We start from the raw sequence: 26406 nt of genomic DNA, 5'->3' as shown, positions 1-26406 counted from the left end.
ACAGCATTTCATCTCCCCCTCCCACTCCACCGAGGATATGCAGGTCATTGGACTCATCCACCGCCAAACCACAACAACGCGACGGTCGGAGGAGGAGCGTCTTATCTTCCGACTGGGAACTCTCCAACCACAGGGGATGAACTTGGACTTCACCAGTTTCTTCATCCCTCCTCCCCCCACCTTGTCTCAGCCGAGTCCCTCCCGCCCGGCACCGCCTTCCTGGCCTGCAGTCTTCTTCTTGACCTCTCCGCCTCCATCCTACTCCGACCTATCACCCTCACCTTGACCTCTTTCCACCTATCACATTTCCAACGCCCCTCCTCCAAGTCCCTCCTCCCTACCTTTTATCTTCTCCTGCTGAACACTCTCTGCTCATTCCTGAAGAAGGGCCTGTGCCCGAAACGTCGAATCTCCTGTTCCCTGGATGCTGCCTGACCTGCTGTGCTGTTCCAGCAATAAAGTTTCAACTTTGATCTCCAGCATCTGCAGACCTCACTTTCTCCTCCACAGCATCATTCACACTTGGGTAGATTGCAGAAAAACCTACGGATCTGCCTTGGCCACAGCTGCTATTCAAGTGCAGCAACATTTGTTCAGTCACAGTTTGCCTATAGATTCAGGTTTATCTCCGGTTAATTCTTGACAGTAGAGTACAAGATAAATATTATGGGTAGTTTATTTACCTGATATTGTAATGTAAACTTTGACAGTTTCAAAACTATGGAATCTTACAGTTTTATTTTCTTAGGATTCCAAACTTCGTTGCAGCACAAATTTAATGCTTTCGTCCGAATAAAAATTCCGAAAATCCTTGAAAAGGCTCAAAGAGAATGCACCCCATTTCCATCCAGCAAACGATGATTAAATATGGGGGGAATGTCTCAGAAGTATTCTTGTCAATGTTCCTTTCAGAATCACCTTACTTGATTTGAAGCTGCAGGTTATCAACATGATGAACACACTTCATTATTCAGGACCCTGTGAAAATGCTGAACTGCTAACTGTAGCCATTTTCCCTTCAAAAAAAAAAATCCACACTCTTCAAATGATTTTTGTGGGAGCAAAATAATTGGCCTCCTTTTTTAAAATGCTACAGTCAATACTTTAAAACTTGAAAATTACAGAAGCACACCTCAATATTTCCAGCAAATATTTTCTTAAGAAAGAAAAGGGGGGGGGGGGGGAGAAATCAGTTTGAGGTGAGGAATATCCACCAGACAGATTGTGGGGACCGAACAGGCAACTGAAGTATGACCATTAAATGAAACTGATATTCAATCTTGAAACTGTGTGAAACGAATGAGGTAAGTAGATTTGGGAATGTGCAAAAGCGCTAAATGATGAATTGTAATGATCTTGGAGGGTTGGAGGAGATTACAGAGATAGGGAGGGATCTGGAAGTATGGTTGAAACTTTTGAATTTGCAGCATTGCTTAGCCCCAGAGCCAACTGAGATCAGAATGTATAGGGATGATGGTTGATTGTAACTAGCTGAGAATTAAGAAATAGATAAAAGAGATGAAGTAAGTTTATCAAGATTGGAAGCAACTTTCCCTCTCATCTTTATCTTGCTGTTTATGGATATCCAAGGGTATGCATGACACAGACTTCAGGCAATGGAAACTAATATGTCAGCATGCCAATTGGCATGTTGGAATGTCCCAGCAGCTTCTCTGTCATGTGAGACAGAAGTCTTGGTGATGGCTTAAATATATGGTTGGAAGCATATTTTGCTATCAATTATAACACCAAAGTAGTGGATGCCTCTGACAATTGTCAGAAAAAGAGGAGTGACAAAAAAAAGTTTTCAATTCTCTGCATTTAGTTGGATACAGTTTCTGTTCATTCACAGTGCTATAAATTACAGAGTGAAAAAAATAGTCAGACATAACAGTGAGGTGGAGCTGGGTATTGGCAATATGTGTGTGTTTCTGCATCATTTCACAAGGTGCAGAGAGGATAAGAAAAAAAAAGTCTTTATTGAATTTAAATCAAGATGTAGATGTTCATTCCCTGTAAAATTTTGGGAATGCTTATCTTTCTCAATTATGACCTCCTCCGACAATCTAACCACTCATTTAAAACCCAAGTTCAATCTCAGCTTGTCCCTACTTCATGATTTACTTCATTTCCTCTTTCAGCTTTGCGAGTTCTCTACATTAGAGAGTTAGGTCCCTCACCTTATGATCTCAATTAGAATAAGTACTGTTCAAATGGAAAAGGGAGTAATTAAATAACACCTTTAATTTAATTGGAAATGATAATCATCAACTTTGACACACCTTTGGTTTTCTTCTCATTTTTCTTCAAATATTTAGTGCCAATGGCATCGTAAAGAAAACTAAAAATACAAGGAGGATCTAAATGATTCAAAACTGAACTCCTGCACCTTGGAGTTAATCAGTCCCTTTGTTAGCTGTTGTTCATCTACCTTTCTCATGCAGCTGGATCATTTAGGCCAGTATCCACAATAATTTAATCAGGAATAATCAAAACTCTACATTTTAAATAAACAGAAAAGGAACAAAATCCAATAAGCACTTAAATTCACTCATAATTCTCTGCAGCAGATGTTGGAACTTGATGTTGAAAATTTTGGAATTTTTCCAGAATACTTGGTGAAGAGTAAATGGCAGAAAATTAGATCAGATTGGGATCTTGATCTGATCCAGCCTGATGGGGAAGTAAAGGGCTGACATAATTCATAGCATTCACTTGTGTTTCTCTCTTTCTAAATGTTATATGTACAAATGGGACAAAAGTGATTGGAAAGGGACAAGATGTATCTGAAGGAAAGGACACAAAATTGAACAATTGGCAACACACTCACACACACTCTACTGAAGCTGCTGATGCAGTGAGGCCATTAACGAACATCATCTTTGTCAAAATTGGTGGTACATTGAGAAAAATCCACAACTGTCCAGCACGCAATCACAGAGATGATAGTATCTCTCCAGGATCCATTTGTCTTATTATGTGCACTTTTAGCCACCTCCAAGAAAGGCAAAATTGCACTCAGTAAGTGTGGCAGCATTGTTAAATACTAAACACCCTAATTCAATGCACAGAATTAAACTGCAGTTTCCTCAATAATGCTCTTGGCTTGCTATTAAGACAAATTTATCAACACTTTCAATATTTAATAGTATGCAGTATGAAGCAGTTCACCTCACTGAAGAACCAGCAAATTTTGCAGCTCAGAAGGAACTTGACCAAACATGGGAGCTGTCCACTTGAATTTTGCATCTCAGCTCATTATCCCGTAAAGCAATGCCTTTCCTGTTCATGCCCACAGTAGGCGCTGGCTCTCAACATTCAGGGTGAATAATTTTCTCCTTACTTCCCCACTTGTTCATTTTGTCGATTATTTAAAACCTGTGCATACTCTCATTACAATCCCACTTGCCAAAGGTATTTTCTCCATACTTGTATTATCAAAGCCCCACTTAAATTTTAATACTTCTATGAGGTCTCCCCTCATCTTCTCTGCTTTACTGAGAACAATCACAACTTTTGAACTCAGTCCACACTATTGGAAGTCTTCCAACTTTGGATAGCTTGCTGATAAACCTTCTCTGATCTCACTCCAGGTCATTGACAGCAACCTAAATTGTCATGCTCAAAACTGTACATTACTTTCCAATGTAATCAGAGACTTAGAGGTTCAGCATAACTTCATTGCTTTTCTAGTCACTGCCCCTTAACAGAGCTAAATATTCCGCATAAAAATGACTGTTCGTCATTTTTATAAGCGACCTGGATGAGGGCGTAGAAGGGTGGGTTAGTAAATTTGCAGACGACACTAAAGTCGGTGGAGTTGTGGATAATGACGAAGGATGTTATAGGTTACAGAGAGACATAGACAAGCTGCAGAGCTGGGCTGAGAGGTGGCAAATGGAGTTTAATGCGGACAAGTGTGAGGTGATTCACTTTGGTCGGAGTAACCAGAATGCAAAGTACTGGGCTAATGTTAAGATTCTCAGTAGTGTAGATGAGCAGAGAGATCTCGGTGTACAGATCCTTGAAAGTTGCCAACTAGGTTGACAGGGTTGTTAAGAAGGCATACAGTATTTTAGCTTTTATTAATAGAGGGATCGAGTTCCAGAACCATGAGGTTATGCTACAGCTATACAAAACTCTAGTGTGGCCGCACTTGAAGTATTGTGTACAGTTCTGGTCACCGCATTATAAGAAGGATGTGAAAGCTTTGGAAAGGGTGTAGAGGAGATTTACTAGGATGTTGCCTGGTATGGAGGGAAGTTCTTACGAGGAAAGGCTGAGGGACTTGAGGCTGTTTTTGTTAGAGAGAAGAAGGTTGAGAGGTGACTTAATAGAGACATATAAGATAATCAAAGGGTTATATAGGGTGAACAGGGAGAGCCTTTTTCCAAGAATGGTGACAGCGAGCATGAGGGGGTATAGCTTTAAATTGAGGAGTGATAGATATAGGACAGATGTCAGAGGTAGTTCCCTTACTCAGAGAGTAGTAAGGGTATGGAATGCTTTGCCTGCAACGGTAGTAGATTCGCCAAATTTAAGTACATTTAAGTCGTCATTGGACAAGCATATGGACGTATATGGAATAGTGTCGGTTAGATGGGCTTCAGATTGGTATAACAGGTCGGCGCAACATCGAGGGCCAAAGGGCCTGTACAGCGCTGTAATATTCTATGTTCTATACTTTCTTATCTGCCTTCTCAACTTCCACAAGAAACATTTCAATATCTGTGAATATGTATGCTAAGTTCATCCATTCCTTGACCCCTACAAGATATTTACATTAAAAATTACTCTTAATGTTGTTTCTCCCATAGTGCATCACTTCACATTGTTTGGTCAAAAATATTGCATTTGCCATGCGTCTGTCCATTATGTTATTAGGCTACAATTTCCATAAATCTGCAACTATTTGCTATTTATTATGCTGTCTAAATCTATATCATCCACAAACTTTGAATTGTACTCCTTTACAAATAGGGATTTTGGTTGGGATCCAGACTTCAGTGTGAAATAAGGTCCTAGTACCAGACTGTGTTGAGAACAATCACTGGCAGTGACTTCCTCTGAATTGGCTAACCAATGGACACTCAGAGCTGGAAAGCCATTAGGAGAGCCTCCACTACAGAAGGAGCTGTAACATATCATAGTGAATAGGGGAGAGAGAACACATCTTCATCTTAAGGCATTAAAAATAGTCACAGAACAGAGCAGCTGGAGTCAAGGGCCTTAAAGCTTGCATGGAGTCAAATATCAGTTGGTCCCCAATAATTGGTCTTAATTGGTAATAACCTTGTCTTTATTGACTATCCACCATTTGTGGGTTTGGAGGCATCAGCTCTGAAAAGGCATCACCAAGAGTAAAAACTCAAGTTGCTGGAAAAACGCAGTGACACTGGCAGCAACTGAGGAGAGAAAGCAGAGTCAATGTTTCAGGGCCAGTGACCCTTCTTCAGAATCGAGTCTAATGTTTGGGGCACTGAGTGTGATTAAATTCAATCAAAATTGTGGAATGCAAAGCTGGTCTCTGCGATAGTGACCATGGTCAATTTCTGGTAAAGTGCAGCCCAAGTTTTAATTGTGGCGAGTATCATGGAGGGGTTTCTCCAAGTTAGATTTTACATTCTATTTTCTTAAGCTGTGTACCAAACCTCTATGGTGCCCCACTCATCCTATATTCCTTCTCACCAGAGACAGTGGTACTCACCACTGCTGGGATCGCCCAGGATTCCGATTTCTAAAGCCCACCAAGCACCAGGTAAAATGCTGCCAGCCAGGAGTTGCTATTTACCGAGCAAATTGTGGGGAAGAAACCCAAAAAAAAGACACACAGACGATTTGGCTAATGCCTCATTGTCAATACAAGTGCACATTTGCAAATCTACTGCCATTTTAGAACCGCACTACATAGGTCACCCGTAGCCTCATCCCATCTTAGATTCCTATTTAACGGAGTGTTACTCTTCCCCCTAATACCTACAATAGCATGTAGCATACAACTACCATGCCATTGTACTGCAAACCCCTCTTGTTGTGATGGTTGTGACTACTAGTGACACCCCTAATTCCACCACCACCCCCCACCTGACCTGTTATGTTGAGTTTCCTCCTTCAAGATTGTTGTCTCCTCTGCATCCTAGCTTCCTGCTTCCAATCCACAAATGACTGGTCAACTTCCCTGTTGAAGCACTGGTGCCTGTTAGCATTGAGCTGACCTACAGCACTGACCATGACCCATCCCTTTCAATGACTTGGACAGACAACCCTGACTAATGAAAGAACATGCCCTGACTGCTCTGTGTGCAGCTCCCTGACTGACACTCTGCAAATCCCCAGAATGACTGCACTGGACCTGCAGGACTGACAGCTGCTCAGTGCCTGGAATGGATCCCAGACCTTAACTGGCAGATAATAAACTGTGTTTAAACCCTGACACTGAAAGCAGACACTGCCCTTGATATAGAGTGTTGGGACCCCTTTACTGCAGAGGGTCGCCTTTGATCTGATCAAGGAGAACTCCCCATAGACTTTGAGACGTGGTCCTTTGAATGAAACACGCAAACTGCTGACACTTGGGTTCAGGTGTCAGATTGTCATAATAGAGTACAATTTGGCTACATAGACTTGCCAACAAGGCTCACATTTCTTGGCCGCACAAGTGGCAAGTAACATTTGCACCACACAAATGCCAGGCAATAATCACCTCCAACAAGAAACAATCAAATCACTGCTCCGTGACAGTCAACGGTGTTTCCATCATTAAATCTCAACATAGGAGTTAACATTAACTAGAAATTTAAGTGGACTCTCTGCATAAAAGTGATACAAGAGTCAGAAGCTAGGAATACTGCAGCAAGTAACTTATCTTCTGACTCCCCAAAATCTGTCCATCATCTGCAAAGCACAAGTCAGGAGAGTGACAGAAACTCCTGGACAGGCAAAATACAAGAAGCTTGACCCCATCCAGGGCAAAGCAACTTTCTTGATTGGCATTACATTCACAAACATCCTCCATCAATGCTCAGCTGTAGCTGTGCACAACATCTACATGATGCACTGCAAAAATGCACCAAAGATCCTGAGACAGCACCTTCCAAACCCACAAGCAGTTCCATGTGGAAGAACAAGGAGAGCAGATATGGGTACACCAAGACCTGCAGAAGTTCCCCTCCAAGCCACTCAACATTCTGACTTGGAAATATATTACTGTTCCTTCACTGTCACTGGGTCAAAATCTTGGATTTCCCTTTCTGATGGCATTGTGGGTCAACTTGTAATAGGTGAACTGCAACAGTTCAAGGAGGCAGTTCACTACCACCTTCTCAAGGGGAATAAGGATGTGCAATAATTGCTGGCCAGCCAGTGACGCCCACATCCCACACATGAATAAACCAAATGAAAGAATGAAGAGAAGAAAAATGTAAGAATGACTTTTGTTCATTGAAAAATTCATTCAAACAGATCAGTCGAAAGAGATTTGCCTTTAGCAAATACATCATGAAAATGCATTTATTATCGCATTCCTCTCTAAGGAATAATTAATTTTATGCTTGACAGTGATCTTTTGTACTTTTCTCACCACTGACATCTGACTCAATGACTGGCACATATCCCCCTCCCAACCTTTGAACAAAGATGGTCACGCAATCCTCAAGTCCTCTGGTGCCATTTCAACTTTCAAGGAGGACTGAAAATCTTTTGCTATCTCCATCTTAATTCCCCATGGCAACCTGGGATACATTCCCTCTAAACTGGATGACTTGTTAACTTTTAGTGATGCCAAACAATTTAGCACATCCTTTATATCCATTTTCATCTGATACCATTCCACCTACTTCTCTTGCCTATCCTCTACTCTGATATTAACATAATTCTTTGTTTCATGAAGACAAAGGCAGTATACTAATACAGAACCTGTATGCTGCCCCCTAGTTCTGTCAGGTTATCTCGTTAACCCTAAATAGTCCCACCATTCCCTTACCAATCATATTTTTTAATTCATTCACAGGATGAGGCATTATTGCTCAACACTTTTGCATGCATTAGCTCATAAAATATTGTTGTCTTCTTTTTGAGTTATCTGCTATTTCTTCCATACGAGCTCTTTGCCTTTCTTCTATCGTTGTTCAATTTCTTCCTGCACTTTTGGTACTCTCCCTGGCTTTTGACTGTATTCTTTACGTGATACAACTACTGAAGTATTACAAGATGTGAAAATATACATTATTATCGCAGGGTTACTGCAATGTAACTGTTGTCGAGGAACATGAATGCAATCAAAAAGAGTTAGTAATATGTAAAGGGTCTTCTAATACTTGTTCTCATGCATATTAAAAACCTGACACCAGTGAGCATAATTTTAAACACTAGATGGAGATCTGGCTCTTATTAACAGAAGTACATAGAATAAAATTTAGGTGTACTGTATACCGTGACAGAAGAAAAAGGTAGACCTCAAGGTGCCATTATAAAACACATTGGAATTTCTTACAAGTTATTTAGTACACAGTATATGCATTCCTCCACATAATGGCCAATGGATACGCCTAATAAAAGGCATTTATTACATCTGTACAGTTACAACACCACAAAAATTTTCTCCTTTTCTAACAAAAGTGTTAATAAACACCTTCACAATGCTCATTAACTCACCTTTTCCTGAGCTCAGAATCCAAGAGCACTTGCCTCTTCTTAGGAGGGGGAGGAGGGGGAAGTTCCTCTTTCGGCGATACTGAAATCTTTTCTTTGGTGGTAACCATGGTTACAGTTTCCATTAGCATGGTCTGTGTTAATGACGTCTGAGTTGTAGTGACAGACTGTGACATCTGAGGAAAGTATGAAGACAAGAAGTCACAGACTACTCGGGTGACTTCATTAATAATTGTTTGAAAAACCATACAGATAATAAGGAAAGAGACTGTTCCAGTTCATTCATGATCAGACCCCCACAATAAGCACATGACTCTATCAAACAAAAATGTTCATTTCAACTCAGCGTGTGGCTGAACATTGACTGAAGTGAAAAAGGACCTTGTGGCACACATACTAAATAATGCACAAGTGACTTAATGGCAAATTCAACAATATTCATTCATACATAAATAGAGGACGAGAGCACCAATACAAACAAGTCTGTAAGCTATCCCAGTTCATTCTATTTAAGGTGTTACATAATAAATTTGTCTTTAAGTCAGGACATGTCCCACTTCACTTCTACCCTCCTGCACCTTTTCCTCTAACCAGCAGCCCATTCAGTTTAATTGAAATGTATAAGAAATTCTGTACTCCACGACTAAATTGTGAAATTGAAAAATATGCTTTAAATCATCTTTGCCTTATAATTTCATATACCAGTTGTTGTTTCTCACACCTGTTGAATGTCATGGAATTTTCATAATAAGTTGCACTCCTATATCATCTTTAATATGTAAGGCATCGCAAAGCGCTTCAGAGGAAGCTGTGAGAAAAATGAAGCCAAGCAGAGGGAGAATTCAGTTGACTAAGACAGCTGTTGCAGAAATACATTTTTCAGGTTATTTCGGAAGGCATTGTGTAAGTTGAAGATGTTGCAGAAAAAAACGAGGCAAAAATTACGGCGGGAATCATGATGCAGCAAGGATTCTAAATTCGAGTCTATACTCGATGGAGTTTAGAAGGATGAGGGGGGATCTAATTGAAACTTACAGAATACAAATTGCCTGGACAGATTGGATGTTGGGAAGATATTTCCATTGGTAGGAGAAACTAGGACCCAAGGGCACAGCCTTAGAGTATAGGGAAGAATGTTTAGAATAAAGGTAAGGAGAAACTTCTTCCTGCAGAGCGTGATGAATCAATGGAATTCACTGCTATGGAAGGCTGTGGAGGTCAGGTCATTAAGCGTATTTAAGACTGAGATAGATAGGTTCTTGAGTGTCAAGGCGAAAGCAGGAGAATGGGGTTGAGAAACTTATCAGCCATGATTGAATTGATTGGCTGAACGGCCTAATTTCTGCTCCTGCGTCTTATGGTCTTATAGTCACACCTAGAGAGGTGCTTTCTAATCTCTGAATAACTTCAAGGTTTGAATCATGTTGCATCCTTGAAGTTTATGTTGTGGTGACAATTGAATAAACTGTGCAGGTATTAACCTCAAATTTGCCAGACTGGCCAAAATAAGGTTTAATAAAATTAAGCTGAATGAAATGAGGAGAAAACATATGAAACCTGATGATGACTCGATGATTTGAAAGGTCATTGATGTGTGCGTGTGCCTTTGTGAGTGTCTGCATGTTTCATTTTAGACTGAAGTATGGTAACTCAATAGCAATAGTGTGAACTGTCACAGTCACTCTGGAAATGCTGAAAAGTTGTATAAAACATCACAGTGAATCAGATGTGATAACGTGGCCTATTCATTCGCTGAATTTGTCATGGAACTGTATTGTCTAAATGTCATGTGGTTGATTGAATGACATAAAAGCGGCACGGTGGCACAGTGGTTAGCACTGCTGCCTCACAGCGCCAGAGACCCGGTTCAATTCCCGCCTCAGGCGACTGACTGTGTGGAGTTTGCACATTCTCCCCGTGTCTGCGTGGGTTTCCTCCGGGTGCTCCGGTTTCCTCCCACAGTCCAAAGATGTGCAGGTCAGGTGAATTGGCCATGCTAAATTGTCCGTAGTGTTAGGTAAGGGGTAAATGTAGGGGTATGGGTGGTTTGCGCTTCGGCGGGTCAGTGTGGACTTGTTGGGCCGAAGGGCCTGTTTCCACACTGTAAAGTAATCTAAAAAAAAAGCCAACACAAGCTAAATTTTATGTCAAAATTAAAGGCAAGAGATAAGTGGCTTTCCAAGAAGACATAAACAAGTCTTAATGAGTCAATTGCTCAAACTGTCATTGAAAACATGACAAATATATGACGCTTGCCAGTTGTCAAACTGATCATTTGCTGGAGACTGGACAGTGTCAAGAATGTAAATGCATAGATTCATTGTACGGAAAGAACCTAAAAAAAAACCTTGCTTCTCAGCAAAAATGTAGCTAGCTTGGGGAAGTCAACTGATCAATGACTGGAAGTTGAGACAGAATGGGCTGATCAACTGTTCAGGTCTGATCTTCGAGGCAAGTCCGCAATAAAGAGTTCGCTTGTAGTTGCAAGCATTGCATGGCTAAGTTTTTGTGCTTTTTATTGTAGTTTGCTTTAATAAAGAATGTTGCGTATATTTAATTGTTAGAACCATGTTGGTTTATTGATATCCAGAATAAACCTGACAGGTGAGGGAGATTGGGAATAAAAGCCTACAGCCGCATGACCCAGTTCTTCTGCATCATCCTTTTTGACCATTTCTGTGCAATTGCTTTTCTTTGGTGCGTTGAATTCAAATACTCTAAATGTGTTCCAATTAATGCACTAATTCTAATTATAGTTTTCTGACTCATACTTCTTGTACTTCTATTCCATTCACAATCACAATAACAGCCTTACATTATGGAGGTATTTTCAAGGACTGGCTAGTTTTTAAGCTTGCTCCAGAATACAGTTTGTGAAAATAGGTATTCGGAAAGCCAAAGTATGAAAATACAACCATACAAAACTCATAAATTCACCTTTCTATGTGAAATTGTTTTTATTTTTTTTCCTTTTCACTAATTTGTTCTCAATTTAAAAAAATATTTTCCTCATGATAAAGGGAGATATTCCTAATCCGTAGAGTTAGTTTACCCCAGTTTTAATAAGATGGTTGATGTAACTGTTCCAGATGACATGTGAAATGATGCCCTGTCCTGTCATTTCAGGTGGACATAGACAGGTGCTGGAAATTTACTCAAAGTCTACATTAACCATAAGATGTAATAGTGGTAGTGGGCCATTCAGCCCAACAAATCTGATCCACCATTCAATGAGGTTTGAAAATCTAACTTTTCCCTCTAACCCTTCATTCCATTACTGATTAAATTCCAATCTCAACCATTTACATTCTTAATGACACAGTCTCAATAGCCCTCTGCAGTAAAGAATTCCACACATTCACTACTCTGTGAGAGAAGAAACCCTTTCTTTTATCTACTTGAAATGGGTGACCCTCACTGAGATTATGTTCTCTGGTTCTAGATTCATGCTCAGGCAGGAAATAACCATTCTGCAACTACCCTGTCAAGTTCCCTAAACTTGTGTACGATTCAGTAAGGTTGCCTCCCATTCTTCTAAACTACAATTATTACAGGCCCAAACTACTTTACCACTCTTGATAAAGCAAACCCATCATGCTCGTGAGGCGTCTCTGGACTGCCTCCAAAGCGAGTATATCTTTATTCGATAAAGGGGCACAAAACTGCTCAGAGTATTCTAGCTATGTTCTGATTAGTGTCAATCAATCCTTTCTTCAACAATTCCACCAAAACTCAGTTTAGTGATTCCACATCTCATAATGTTGTTTTGCTGCGTGCAAACTGGATGCCACACTGTTCAAGAAGAGTGGTTGGATTTCAACAGTACTTCAATGGATGTCAATTGTTTTTGGATACCTTGAAGATATAATAAGATGCAATATCAATGCATGCTCACTATTTGATTCCATTCTCTTTGCTCTGTGACTTACATTTCTCAGCCATGTAATGTCTCACAGTTAAAATTCTTTCCCTTATTTACCAATTCCTCCGTGGTCTTTTCATACCTTATATGCAATATCCACAACATCCTGAAATATTTATGCTCCTCTAATTCTCGTGCATTCCTAATCTTGATGATGCCATTACTGGTGGGAGTGCCTTCATTTGGCTCAGCAGCCAGCTCTCGGATAACTACTCTGCATTTCTCTGCATTTTTTTCCTTACTCTCCCTCTTTAAGATGTTCCTTAAAACCGATGGCTTCAACCACGCTTTTGCCCATCAGACCTTAAAATTTCTTTTTGTGCTTCAGGATTCTAATTTATTTTATAATACTCCTGCGAAGTGCCATGGAATGTTTCATTTTGTGAAAAGGTGGGATATAAATTGGCAGTGTTGCGATTGTAACTATTTCTAGCATTTGGCCAGATGAATTTCAACACTCAAAAGCGAAGTATTATTTCCCAGCTGCCAGCACCTGTTTTATTTGTCGAAGATTATTTAGATGAGGTATTGTTAACCGCTTTCTTTTCAACAATATGTCACATTTTCTAGATGAATTATGGAAAACACTGGCAGGCACTAAGGCTACATAAGCACATTAATATACGCTGGCACACTCAACAGTGAACTGCATGTGATGCTATCAAAGTACCATTATTAATATTTAATAACACTCCTTTCTTCACTCATCTTAGCAAGTGCAATAAAGATAGAGCAACTTGTTTCTCATTTATTCACATCTATTGGTTTAATGAGAGAACTGCACACAACATTTCAAAAGTAAAAAGGAAAACTGGCAAGGAAACAGCAACTCAAGCAAATTGCACTCTGAAAGTTTGCACATCGTTGCATTTGAGATTCAAAGTATTCACTAATCAAGTATTATTAGATCCCTACCAACCTGCGCGGTAAAGAGAAGTCAACTAATGTATCAAAATCAGGCACTTTAAGGGCTATCTGCTTATTGTACCTCATGCACTTTTTAATAAATACTTATTTATCTGAGAAATTGCAGAAATTATGAGTCGGATTTTCCAAGGAATGGCAATCTCACTCACATTGCATATCACTCCTTTTTTTTTCCAAGAAACACAACAAAAGTGCTCCACATTTTTGACACAAGATCCCACTCAGGGAGCTTTCAGAAATGTGGATCTTTCCTTCCAAACTGAGATCCCTTCAATGCATGGAACAGTCAGCAAAAGCTAAACTACACCCCATTTTCACAGCGGTCAGCTCCTGCATTCTGACATTTAGAGATCTGACAGCACAGACAGCCACTTGGACTGGGTAAGTCTGGCAGGTAAGTAAGGAGTTAGGGTGCCAGGATGCTAGGATGCCACGCAGGTAAAGGGCATGGTGCCAGATAAGCAAATGACAAGAGTTGGGTTGATGGGTTATGGTGAGTTGGTTGGATCTGTCAGCAGGGCAGCATGGGCAGCGTACAAGGATGGAAATTTGGAGGCGTCTTGTCTCATCAGGATGGGGGAGGGGATGCAGGTAAGTTCCTGCCTTTGCGATGGTCGCCACCTGGGTGAAGGGTATTCAGCTCCCATGATGGGATGAATGGGTAGTAAGGTCACAGGCAGACAGGAAGCTGGTGTTGGGTCAGGAGCAGAAGGAGTCACAACTGACAGTGGCTGAAGGGGGATGATGGTGATGGTGGTGGTGGTGATACTGGATATGGGGTGCCGAATGAGCCCAGTGCCAGGGATGGCAGGAAGCAGTGGGAGAGGAGTGTCAGGGCCTTAGAAACGATGGGGAGTTTCAGGCCAGGGTCCAGAGGTGCAAAAGAAAGTATAGTTGGGGCTCCTCAATGGTTTACTCAGTATATGGACTAGATTCCCACACAATTTGCTCAGAATGTGTTCCACTTCAGATTAAACAACATCCTCATGTGGAATTCCCATCCTCACTTCAGGAGTGATTACCTGGCCATTGGAAAGTCTGAGCCTATATGTGACAATTGTGGTAGAGTTTAGATGTCTCATGATAATCCAACTTATAAAGACTATGAACAGTCTATTAAGAATGCCAATTACTTGGTTGCTATTAAATTTTAATTTCCCCCTGTACATTAGAGGGAGAAACAAACATGGTTATATTAAGTTATAAAAATTGATATCACTGCTTGAGGGCCAGTTCTTTGAAAAACATAAATGATATATTCAGCTATTAAATGCAGATACAATATCGAGCTCCAAACCTGATTAAAACTGTCACATCAGTGCAGCAATTGATCAATCTTTACAACAGTGAATTAGACGGAATCTAACTCTGTCTTTTGAAAAAATGTTACCAATTTTAGAAATCACTAACAAGCCGTTGACTGGAAAATTGTGTCCTGAATCTTTTGAAACATGGGCTGGTGGGAAAGAAAATAAAAGGCCAATTTTTCTGCAGAAAGTGCTGGAGAAACTTGAAACTAGCAGTATCGCTCTGCACAGAGAGAAATCATCAGAGTCATGTTGGATTTGAAATGCTCACTTGTTTGCTCTCCTCATAGATGATGCCAGACCATGTGAGCTTCTCTAGCACTTGGTGTTTTTATTTCATCACTCTAGTATTTGAAATATTCTGCTTCCATTTCTATGCAGCTTCACAAAGGACATGGGGGAGACAATGCCCTGGTGGTTTATCAATAGACTATTTGAACATAGAACATAGAACAATACAGCACAGAACAGGCCCTTTGGCCCTCGACATTGCAACGATCTGTGAACTAATCTAAGCCCATCCCCCTACACTATCCCATCATCATCCATGCGCTTATCCAAAGATTGTTTCAATGTCCCGAATATAGCTGAATTAACTACATTGGCAGGCAGGACATTCCACACCCTTACCATTCTCGAGTTAAAGAACCTGCCTCTGACATCTGTCTTAATTCTATCACCCCTCAATTTGTAGCTATGCCCCCTCGTACCAGCTGACATCATCATTCGAGGAAAAAGACTTTCACTGTCTACCCTATCTAATCCTCTGATCATCTCATATGTCTCTATCAAATCCCCTCTTAGATTTCTTCTTTCCAATGAGAGCAGACCCAAGTCTCTCAGCCTTGCCTCATAAGACCGTCCCTCCAGACCAGGCAACATCCAGGTAAATCTCCTCTGCATCTTTTCCAATGCTTCCACATCCTTCCTGTAATGGGACGAACAGAACAGCCGCCCATAATAATCCAAATGTGGCCACACTAGCATTTTGTATTGTCGCAGCATGATATTGCGGCTCCGGAACTCAGTCCCTCTATCAATAAAATTTAACACACTGTATTCCTTCTTAACAGCACTATCAACCTGGGTGGCAACTTTCAGGGATCTATTTACGTGGACTCCAAGGTCCCTCTGCACATCTACAATACCAAGAATCTGTACCAGAATACCAAGTATTCTTGTTATTTTTACCAAAGTGAATCACCTCACATTTGTCTGCATTGAACTCCATTTGCCACCTCTTAGCCCAATTCTGCAGTTTATCCAAGTCTCCCTGCAACATGCAACATTCTTCCACGCTGTCCACCACTCCACCGACTTTAGTGTCATCTGCAAACTTACTGACCCATCCACCTAATGCTGCTTCCATGCATGCAAGCAGTATCCTTGTAGCACACCACTAGTAACCGGAGTCCAGGCTGAATACTTTCCATCAACCACCACTCGCTGCCTTCTTACAGAAAGCCAGTTCCTAATCCAAACTGCTAAATCATCCTCAATCCCATGACTGCATTTTCTCCAACAGTCTACCATGTGGAACCTTATCAAAGGTTTTAATGAAGTCCATATACACCACATCAACTGCCCTACCCTCATCCAAATGCTTAGTCATCTTCTCAAAAAACTCAATGAGGTTTGTGAGACATGACCTGCCCTTGACGAAACCATGTCGACTATACGCAATCGAATTGTTGCTTGTTATTTGACTATAAATCCTATCTCTTATAATCCTTTCCTAAACTTTTCCTACAACAGACATAAGGCTTACTGGTCTATAATTACCTGGGTCATCTCTACTGCCCTTCTTGAACAAGGGCACAACATTTGCAATCCTCCAGTCCTCTGGTACTAAATCTGTAGGCAATGATGACTCAAAGATCAAGCCCAAAGGTTCCAACATCTCCTCCCTAGCTTCCCAGAGAATCCTCAGATAAATCCCACCCGGCCCAGGGTACTTGTCTACTTTCACTCTTTCTGAATTGATAACACCTCTTCCTTACTAACCTCGATCCTTTCTAGTCTAATACCCCGTGTCTCATTCTTCTCCTCTGCAATATTCTCCTTTTCCTAAGTGAAAAGAAATGAGAAATATTCATTTTGCATGTCTCTGATCTCCACAGGGTCCCAGATGTTCGAATTGGAATTTAATAAGGAATTTGGAATTAAGGGTTTAAAAATGGCCATGAAACCATCATCAATTGTTGGAAAAAAAGCAATCTGATTCTCTAACATCCTTTAAGGGAAAGAAATCTAACCTGGTCAGGCCTACATGTAACTCTAGACCTACAGCAAATCAGTTGACTCTCAACTGCCTTCTGGGCAATTAGGGATGGGCAATAAGTACTGGCCTGGGGATTGACATCCACATCCTGTGAATGATTTTTTTTAAAATCGGGACTGATGTCACAGCCTGGGTATAATTGATCAAGATGTGTCACACGTGTCAAAATGGATTGAAGCTAATATTTCTTTTGGGAATCATGATTAAGTAGTTATTTAGCAAACTAAAATTGTCTGCATATGCAATTAAGAGTAGCGTGAATTTGCTCATTAAACTGCAGATTTTAAATGCTTGCAAAATTACGTTTATCTGTGCTTCACTGAGAAAGCATTTTCCATGTCAGAACCTACCATTCTTCTAAATAGCTGCCCTTTTAGCTGTGAATTAGATTTATAGACCATAAATCACAAACACAATAGTGTAGGCATGAAAGCTTTCTTAAATGTGTAGCACAATTCTAGTAACCCATAGTAATGACCATTTAGTAACAAACAAGGTTGCCTTACAAAGAAAACTTCATATCGTTGTACACAACACTTTCCAATACATATTGGAGCATATTTTCCACTGGCCAGACTGTTGCAATGCCAGTGACCCTGTGGAATCCTGGCTGCCACAGACTTCAAAAGGAATTACCCAGGAAATTGAATTTTCCACTGGCCAGTTGCTTAATGCCTGGAACCATCAATGTCTCTATAAAAATTGAAGAATTTGAATGATTTGGATTAAATTAAGTAATGACTCAGGAAACATTAGACTATTAAATACATTGTGCAACACCTGAGTAAATATTGAACAGATCCAGCAAGGTGGCTCGGTGGTTAACACTGCTGCCGCACAGCGCTAGGGACCCAGGTTCGATTCCAGTCTTGGGTGACTGTGTGTGGAGTGTGCACATTCTCCCGGTGTCGGCATGGGTTTCCTCCGGGTGCTCCGGTTTCCTCCCACGGCCCAAAGGTGTGCAGGTTAGGTGGATTGACCATGATAAATTGCCCATTTTCCAGGCTTGTGCAGAATTAGTGGGTTAGCCATGGGAGATTGAGGATTACAGGGACAGGGTGGATGGGATGCTCTTTGGAGGCTCGGTGCAGATCCAATGGGCTGAATGGTGTGCTTCCACACTGTAGGATTTTTATGATCTCATATTTACTTCATACACTCCCAATTGCACCTTCACCAGACACACATACAGACCAGACCCTGACTGACATCCCTAGAATCTGACTCCTTGGCAGCAGATACTCACCATGCCACCCCGTCCATCTCCCCATGGCCATACACACCCTGCCCTGGAACCTGTTAATGTGTCACGACCCAAAAACCCCCATGCCTTAGCTTAACAACCCTGGCCCGAGACCACACCCCTTGACAACAGATCCAATGGACACTCCACCATCAGACAATACCAGCCCTGACACCTTAGCAACAAAGACAAACCCCAGCACTCCCACCACCGACAGACCCAATCCATTGCTCCTGCCATTGGACTAATCAACCCACGAACGCGCTCTCCCCACCTGACTCATCCTAACAACATCCTCCCCTCCCCTGCTAGTGGACCCAACCTCCCCCCAACCCAGCACACCCCAACCTACCTTAAAATAGGTTTGCCCACTTGCCACCTGTTCCCAAACTCCCCTTGGTAACCTACCTTTTACCCAGCTGGCACCTTAATTACCTGGTTCCCTCATTAATTCTAACCCTATCTCTACTCTTTTGGCAATCTATTACTTGACACGCAGACCCCTTGTCACATGGCACTATCTCGGACTGGCCAGGCCTTCCAGCACCTTAACAGCAGACATAACTTATTTACTCAGCAAGTGATAGCAGCTGCCAAAGTGCCTCTCAAGACCTTTCAATGTCAGAATATGGCAGCTGCCTGTTGTGAAAAGATGGCGTGACTTGCCTGCCTCAGAACTCTGCACGCAAGAACTGATCGGCACCACATTTCTGAGGGAGGCTGAAGTGGAACCTTCTCTACAAAATCCGGAGCTCCACTTTGCTGCTTCGACCCTTCTTCATGGAAATCTGTCTGAAACTGCCACTCCCCAGAAAATCTAGCCCATCACATCTTGAAATAAAATAGAATTATTTACGATTCCGTCAGAAATAGCTCATGAATCAGCCATCCTCAGGAAAGCTCAGACTGGATCTGCAGCTTTCTTGCCCAAACATCATTGTGGAGGAGTAAATATTTCTCACAAAACCACTTGAGTTTATAAAATAGTTCGCTCCATGCTATCCATTACCTCAGATTGATTTCTAACATGACAGAATAGGTTAGGGAAATGATCAAAGGGTGTGAACAGGTACTTTAATACATTGTCGGTTTAATGATGCTAATTAAAACCTAACTACCTCAGGCTTCATTCACCTAAATTAGACAGTAGCTCAAACTGAAGTCAACTTGGTGGTGTTCCAATCTTCTTCACTCAAAACTAATGACATCCAGGTGAGTAAGAACCTGCAAAGTATGAAAATTCAAACTAATTTTATTCTCCTGCATAGTCATTTCATGGCTTAGAGCATTGATTCTTTCTACATCTGAAAAATCAAAATATGGATTTTTTAAAACATGAGATAAGATTTAACAGGTTGCCCTGATAAAGTATTCATATTGTTCTGTGCTTTTGGTCCCTTGAGTCAGTGTAGACTGTCTTCCACAAAACCAGTTGCAACCCATGATTGTAATAGCTGCAGCTCAGAACAAACTGACAAGAGCAATGACAAGAGCAAAGCTGCCCCTCTGTTGTATCCGACACAGAGAACCTCAGCGTTTACACATGAACTGCACTTCACCCCCCCTCCCCAGCACAGGCACAAAATTATCAGAAAATGTTATACACCACGACACGGTGGCAGTGGGCGGCACGGTGGCTCAGTGGTTAGCACTGCTGCCTCACAACACCAGAGACACGGGTTCAATTCCCGCCTCAGGCAATTGACTGTGTGGAGTTTACACATTCTCCCCGTGTCTGCGTGGGTTTCCTCTGGGTGCTCCGGTTTCCTCCCACAATCTAAAAATGTGCAGGTTAGGTGAATTGGCCAGGCTAAATTGCCCGTAGTGTTATGTGAAGGGGTAAATGTAGGGGAATGGGTCTGGGTCGGTTGCGCTTCGGCAGGTCGGTGTGGACTTGTTGGGCCGAAGGGCCTGTTTTCACACTAAGTAATCTAAACCACTCAACCGTATGTATTTTGAACTTCAACTTCGAAGGAACAAGCAGAACATAATGACTTGAAATAAATCTAAATTACTCAATGCTGCTGAGTTTAAAAAGTTTGGAGACTAGAAAAAGGAAACAGACCTCATGACCACTCAAAACGCTTTACACCCAGCTAAGCAGGTTTGAAGGATATTCACATTTTGAATGTATATAACACAATGGACATAATTCACACAGCAATCTCTCACAATTGGAAAGGGTCGCAAAATCCATTTTATAATGATGCTTCAGGGATAAACAGTGGTCAGAACAATGGGAGAGGGTGTAATTTCTGTATGCTTCATCAGATAATGCTATGAGATCTATTAGGGCGACCAACAGAAGCAGTCAATTCTCTGTTTCAGAATCCAAGAGAAAGATGACATCTCTGATGGTGCAGCATTCCCTCAGTATTGCATGGGTGTGGAAGCCTTGATCATGGGCTTAGGTTTCTTAAAGGGGACTTGAACCTAGAACTTTTTACAAAGTCAACTTGGTGGTGTTCCAATCTTCTTCATACAAAACCAATGACATCCAGCTGACTAAGAATCTGCAAAGTATTATAATTCAAACTAATTTTATTCTTCTGCATAGTCATTTCATGGCTTAGAGCATTGATTCACGAGGTCATGAGGTCTTGATTTTCTTTTTATATTCTCCAAAAACTCAGCAACATTAAGTTAATGTATGAAAGAGAAATTTAGAAATTTATCAAAATGTTAACAACACACTGTGACAAAGCTGGATAATTATATACTTTAATATCATTTTTTAAATTTGGATTTCAAAACAGACCCACATAATCGACCCATCTTTTTCACCAAAGAGTAAGGGCAGAGAATCCTACTAAAAATTCATTTTAACCACTAACCGTCAGAGAGCAGGTGACTGCAAGCTCGTGCGGTGTTAATAAAAAGATGTTCATACAGTTGAGTTTACAACAGGTACAGAAAACACAAAGGCTTTGTATTCAGTTTGAAAGAATCTACGATATACAGCTTTCTTTTGATTCAGTACAGAAGATGTTTTTCTTGCAGTTCAGTTCAGAATGTATCAATGTAGAATTTAGGAGTAAGCTTAATTTCTCTCTGTGGTGGTGGTTTTAGGGCAAATCAGACATCAAGTCACCTTAGCAGATGGGTTTAGTTTGTGAAATTTCTAAACCAGGGGAGCTTGGTTAGAAATCTGCAGGATAATGGAACAGAGAAATTTTAGGCTCTCAGATTTTTTGAAACTTTGTGTCATTGGTAGATTTGGAAAGGATTCATCAAATTACCTCTACACTCCACAGGGAAAAACTGTAGGAAATCAGTAAAGCAGAGCCCTAAACAATTGAGGTATGGAGTGTAAATATCACTCGACCTGATCCTCTGTAATGGATAATGTTGACAAATGTGTTGACACGTAGCTTTGCTGCCTGATTTAGATCTTGCTTACTGTCATTTATATTTCAATAGATTAGTTTGCTTTTATTTTTTTCTGTATAATTAACTTCAGTTTTGTTGTTAAAGAAAATCTGCAGCTTTGGGTAAATATGTCTCAGTGACTAACCATTATGTTAACAAACTAAAGGAAAAGTAAATGTATAACTAAGCTGTATTCTACAATTTGAATGAAGGAGGTCAAAGTTCTACACGTGAAATAATCAAGACATGGAATGGATTTCAGGGTGGTGCACCAGAGGCAAAAAGTGATCCTCAGCAATGAATAATTGAAAGTTACAATGTGGAGGGAAGATGATTTATTGTATTTCGGCATAGATGAATGAGTTAGGCCACTAAGCCTCTGACATTCCTGGAAATTGACATTCAACACACTCATGTTGAAAAACTTACTTTTATTTGCTTTGCTTATTGTATAGCTTTGTTTTTGGACAATCTCAAAATAATTACAGATCAGGAAGAACATTCAACCTTGAAATTGTGCAAAACAGAGCTATATAATAAACGAAGCAAATAAAAAAAAGTTTTCAACATTAGTGCTTTGAATGTCAACTTCCAAATTAATATTAATAAAATGGACCAAAATCTGCAGTCAGCAGCGATGCTATTGCGCTTCTGCTGTCATCAAAGAAATGACCAAAATCTAGAAATCTCTGTGATGGAGTTCTCCCCTTTCTTGGATGACAAATTAAATCTAATATCAAATTATGGGTTGTCTTGGCAAGCAGGAGCAGCAGAGTTATTAAACAAATAGGTCGGCAAGCAATCACTTTGAAGTATTCACACACGTCAAACAGGAAAAACACTTAAAATCCCTCTCCATGAAATTACATTTTCAGACAGTGAAGAAAACATGTCTGAAATGTAATAAAAGCTAAAACAGAGATAAACAAATTAAAAAGAATGAACAAGTTACATTTCTATGAAATGAATGTGCATTTTCTTTTCATCATTCTGGAAAAAATTGATACATCGAAATTATAAAGAGACCTTCTCTGAGCCAGATTGGATGTTTTGTTGTAATTAAAATATTTGTAGCTCATTAAAAATCCAAGTCAACCTCATATAATAACATGCAACTTTAAGGGGTTTTTTTATAGTTCGACTAACAGCATAAAAGTTGAAACTCTCCCATTCAATTGATTTCCGTTGATGCAGTCTGAAGGTTGTCTCAATAACACAACTTCACGAGAAGTGTAGAATCAGTCACAGAAGTCTTTGGATTTCTGAATTATTCTGTACTCCAGAAATTGCTGTCAAAAAGTAACCATTGCTGCCACATTATGACATAAACCAATTATAACTTTTTTGGGGGAGAAAGTCCAGTCAGATGATAGTCCAATAGTGATATTTGCGGCAAGAAGTCAAATGTTCAAGAGGACCATCCTGATCATCAAAGAGAGATAACTTTAGGATTATGCAACAGTCGGCAAATTAGAGTGGGAACACTAAAAATCTTCAATGATGAGTTTCAACTTCTGTGGTGTCATTAAGGTAACAAAAATGGTCATTCTCCACTAGAGATAGAGGTCATGGTAAGGGCAAGGGTAGCAGTCAATCCATGGGTCACTCTGGACTTCAACAACACTTTTAAAGACTGACAAAGATGCGAAGATTTGCAGCAAGAGATGAAACATGGAGATTCAAAAAATGCCACTAGTAAAATTATTCTAAATTATTTAATTCTAAAATAAATTGTGACATTTTCATTTTTGCAGTTAAGCTATTTTTCAAGATAAGCAATTATTTGAGGTTATTTGATCAACATGTAAGAGAATAAGTAGCAAACAGCATCAAAAACTCCAGGCTTCAAATAGTTCCCATTTTGTACAATAAACACTCCAACAATATGTAGTTCCCAGCAGCAATTAATTTTGAATAATTTAACCTACACAACAGCTCCAGTTATAAAGCACATTGTGCTTATCTAACCATTGGTTCAGATCACAGCCTCTGGAGCGAGCCATTTTTTAATTTGACAAAATGTTTAATATATAATTTATGAGTATCCTCACGGCCACTAAAGAATCCCTAAGGAAGACAGTGCAACGTTGGCAATAGAATTCTGGTCAATGTGTCGTTTCTACCATTAATGAGAACTTTATCCTGAAATAACAAGCTGTGAATGTTTTACTTGCTGCAAATGTATCTGAGGCTTTAAAATCCTGTAACGTGACTTTTTCAAATCTCGAGTGCAGATTTTTATGATGTTATTTGTGCTTTTTGTGCCATTTCACTCTCACGTAAGCAATTCTATTTTCTGCTGTTTGACAACTGACAACTTTGAAAAGAATTAAATCAGACATTATTGGTACTGTAAATTACCCAGGTGTGTTTTTACCTTGTGGGTTAGGTGTTGTTTTGGGGAGGAAGTGGTGAGTCAGGGTCAGTTTGATGGTTATCTGGGAGTGAGTGTAGGTTTTAAACGCTCTGACTTGTCCTAGCTAATTATTAAGCCTAAATAAGTCAGAATTATCCAAAGTTTCTGACTTTATAGGGCTTTTCAGGACAGTTAGGAACTCCATGGAATTTCTCATTGGAAGTTTAAGCCTCTGGGCAGTTGCTATAGAAGGTATTGCACTGGGGATTCTGAAAGGTACTGACAGGCAATTGCAATCTGCACTGCTCCAGAATGAATCTATTCAGAATATCTGGGCCATAGAAAACATGTAAGACATCAGCCAGCAAAAGTGGCTTAGATTCCAAATAAGAAACTTAGAAGAAGTGAGGCAGAGCTTCTCAAATTGAGTCATAGAGTCATAGAGATGTACAGCACGGAAACAGACCCTTCAGTCCAACTTGTCCATGCCGACCAGATATCCTAAATTAATCTACTCCCATTTGCTGGCATTTGGCCCATAGCTCTCTAAACCCTTCCTAGTCATATACTCATCCAGATGCCATTTAAATGTTGTAATTGTACCAGCCTCCACCACTTCCTCTGGCAGCACATTCCATACACACACCACCTTCTGCATGAAAAAGTTGCCCCTTTAACATCATTCTCCTCTCACCTATGCCCTCTAGTTCTGGACTCTCCCACCCTGGGAAAGAGACCTTGACTATTCACCCGATCTGTGCCCCTCATTATCTTATAAAACTCTATAAGGTCACCCCTCAGCTTCTGATGCTCCAGGGAAAACAGCTCCAGCCTCTCCTTCTAGCTTAAACCCTCCCACCCTGGCAACATCCTAATAAATCTTTCCTGAATCCTTTCAAGTTTCACAGCATCCTTCCCATAGCAGGAAGACCAGAATTGAACACAAAATTCCAAAAGTGGCCTAACCAACGTCCTGTACAGCTGTAACACGGCCTCCCAACTCCGATACAATGCACTGACCAATAAACGCAAGTGTACCAAATGCCTTCTTCCCCGCGACTCCACTTTCAGGGAACTATGAATCTACACTCTAAGATCTTTGTTCAGCAGCACTCCTCAGGACATTAGCAATAAGTGTACAAGTCTTGCCCTGATTTGCCTTTCCAAAATGCAGCACCTCACATCTATCTAAATTAAATGTTATCTGCCACTCCTGAGCCCAATAGCCCATCTGATCAAGGTCCAGTTGTATCGGAAGGTAGCTTCTTTGCTGCCCACTAATCCACCAATTTTGGTGTCATCTGCAAATTTACTAACCATACCTCCTGGATTTGCATCCAATCATTGATATAAATGACAAACCTAGTGGACTCAGCATCAATCCTTGTGGCGCATCGCTGATCACAGGCCTCGAGTGTGAAGAGCAACCCTCCACCCCATCTTCTACCTTTGAGCCAGTTTTGTATCCAATTGGCTAGTTTTCCCTGTATTCCATGAGATCTAACCTTGCTAACCAGACTACAATGAGGAACCTTGTCAAAAGCCTTACTGAAGTCCATATAGATCACATCTACCGCTCTGCCCTCATCAATCCTTTTTGTTACTTCTTCAAAAAACTCAATCAAGTTAGTGAGACACGATTTCCCATGCACAAAGCCTCACAATGGATATTTTCACTGTCAGCTCCAACAAAGACCAATTAATGTGACAATGCCCTGAAGTGACTCTTTGATTTAAGGTTGACTATATTCTTCATTCTCCCCAACCACTATCTTCTCCTACTTTGCCCAACTTCACCACATCCTCCACATCCCCTTTTCAATGGGGCTCATTGTTTTCTTCTTCAGTATTATAACATAATTTTCTTTTCTTAGGTCAGGGAGTACAGTTTCCTCTCTGCACTTGCTTCCCTTCTTTTCCATAGTTACTAATGGCACTACAAGAGCTACTCCAATTTGGAAGCTAATCAAATGCTGTTCCAGAAATTAACCAGCTAATTATTATGAGGAATCCAAACCTACTGTTAGCATTTTGAGAAGCTTTTCCACCTATTGCTAACGACAGTTAGATCACATGGCAGAAGTCTGAAATGTTACTCTCAGAGTGACAAATTACCAGTGTGATTCTACAGACAAATCCTTTGGTTCCAAATGTTAACTCTTGTCTCTTTCTCCAAAGATGCTGCCAGATATGCTGGGTTTCTCCAATACGTTCTGTTTTTATTTTACAATCTAACTTTACAGAACTATCTTCAAGGTAACGATCTACAATAGCATTCAGTATGAATACAGACAAAGAGAAAATGTTGGAGAAACTGGTAGTATCTGTAGAGAGAAAAATAGAGTCAATATC

The 26406-nt window shown here is 40.5% G+C and overlaps 1 protein-coding gene across 5 annotated transcripts in view; it reads right to left on the bottom strand.

Moving 5' to 3' along the window:
- The window catches only part of dmd (dystrophin), a 2012228-nt gene that overhangs the window by 1131604 nt on the left and 854218 nt on the right, over window positions 1-26406 (bottom strand). For all 5 annotated transcript variants that reach the window (XM_043700735.1, XM_043700733.1, XM_043700734.1 and 2 more), the window contains one exon: window positions 8653-8825. In XM_043700735.1, the coding sequence (XP_043556670.1) occupies window positions 8653-8825 (173 nt within the window). The remainder of the gene's footprint in view (window positions 1-8652; window positions 8826-26406) is intronic.

This window comes from Chiloscyllium plagiosum, chromosome 12 (assembly GCF_004010195.1).
Source record: "Chiloscyllium plagiosum isolate BGI_BamShark_2017 chromosome 12, ASM401019v2, whole genome shotgun sequence".
Classification (NCBI taxonomy): Eukaryota; Metazoa; Chordata; class Chondrichthyes; order Orectolobiformes; family Hemiscylliidae; genus Chiloscyllium; species Chiloscyllium plagiosum.
This window is presented reverse-complemented; position numbering and strand designations above follow the sequence as displayed.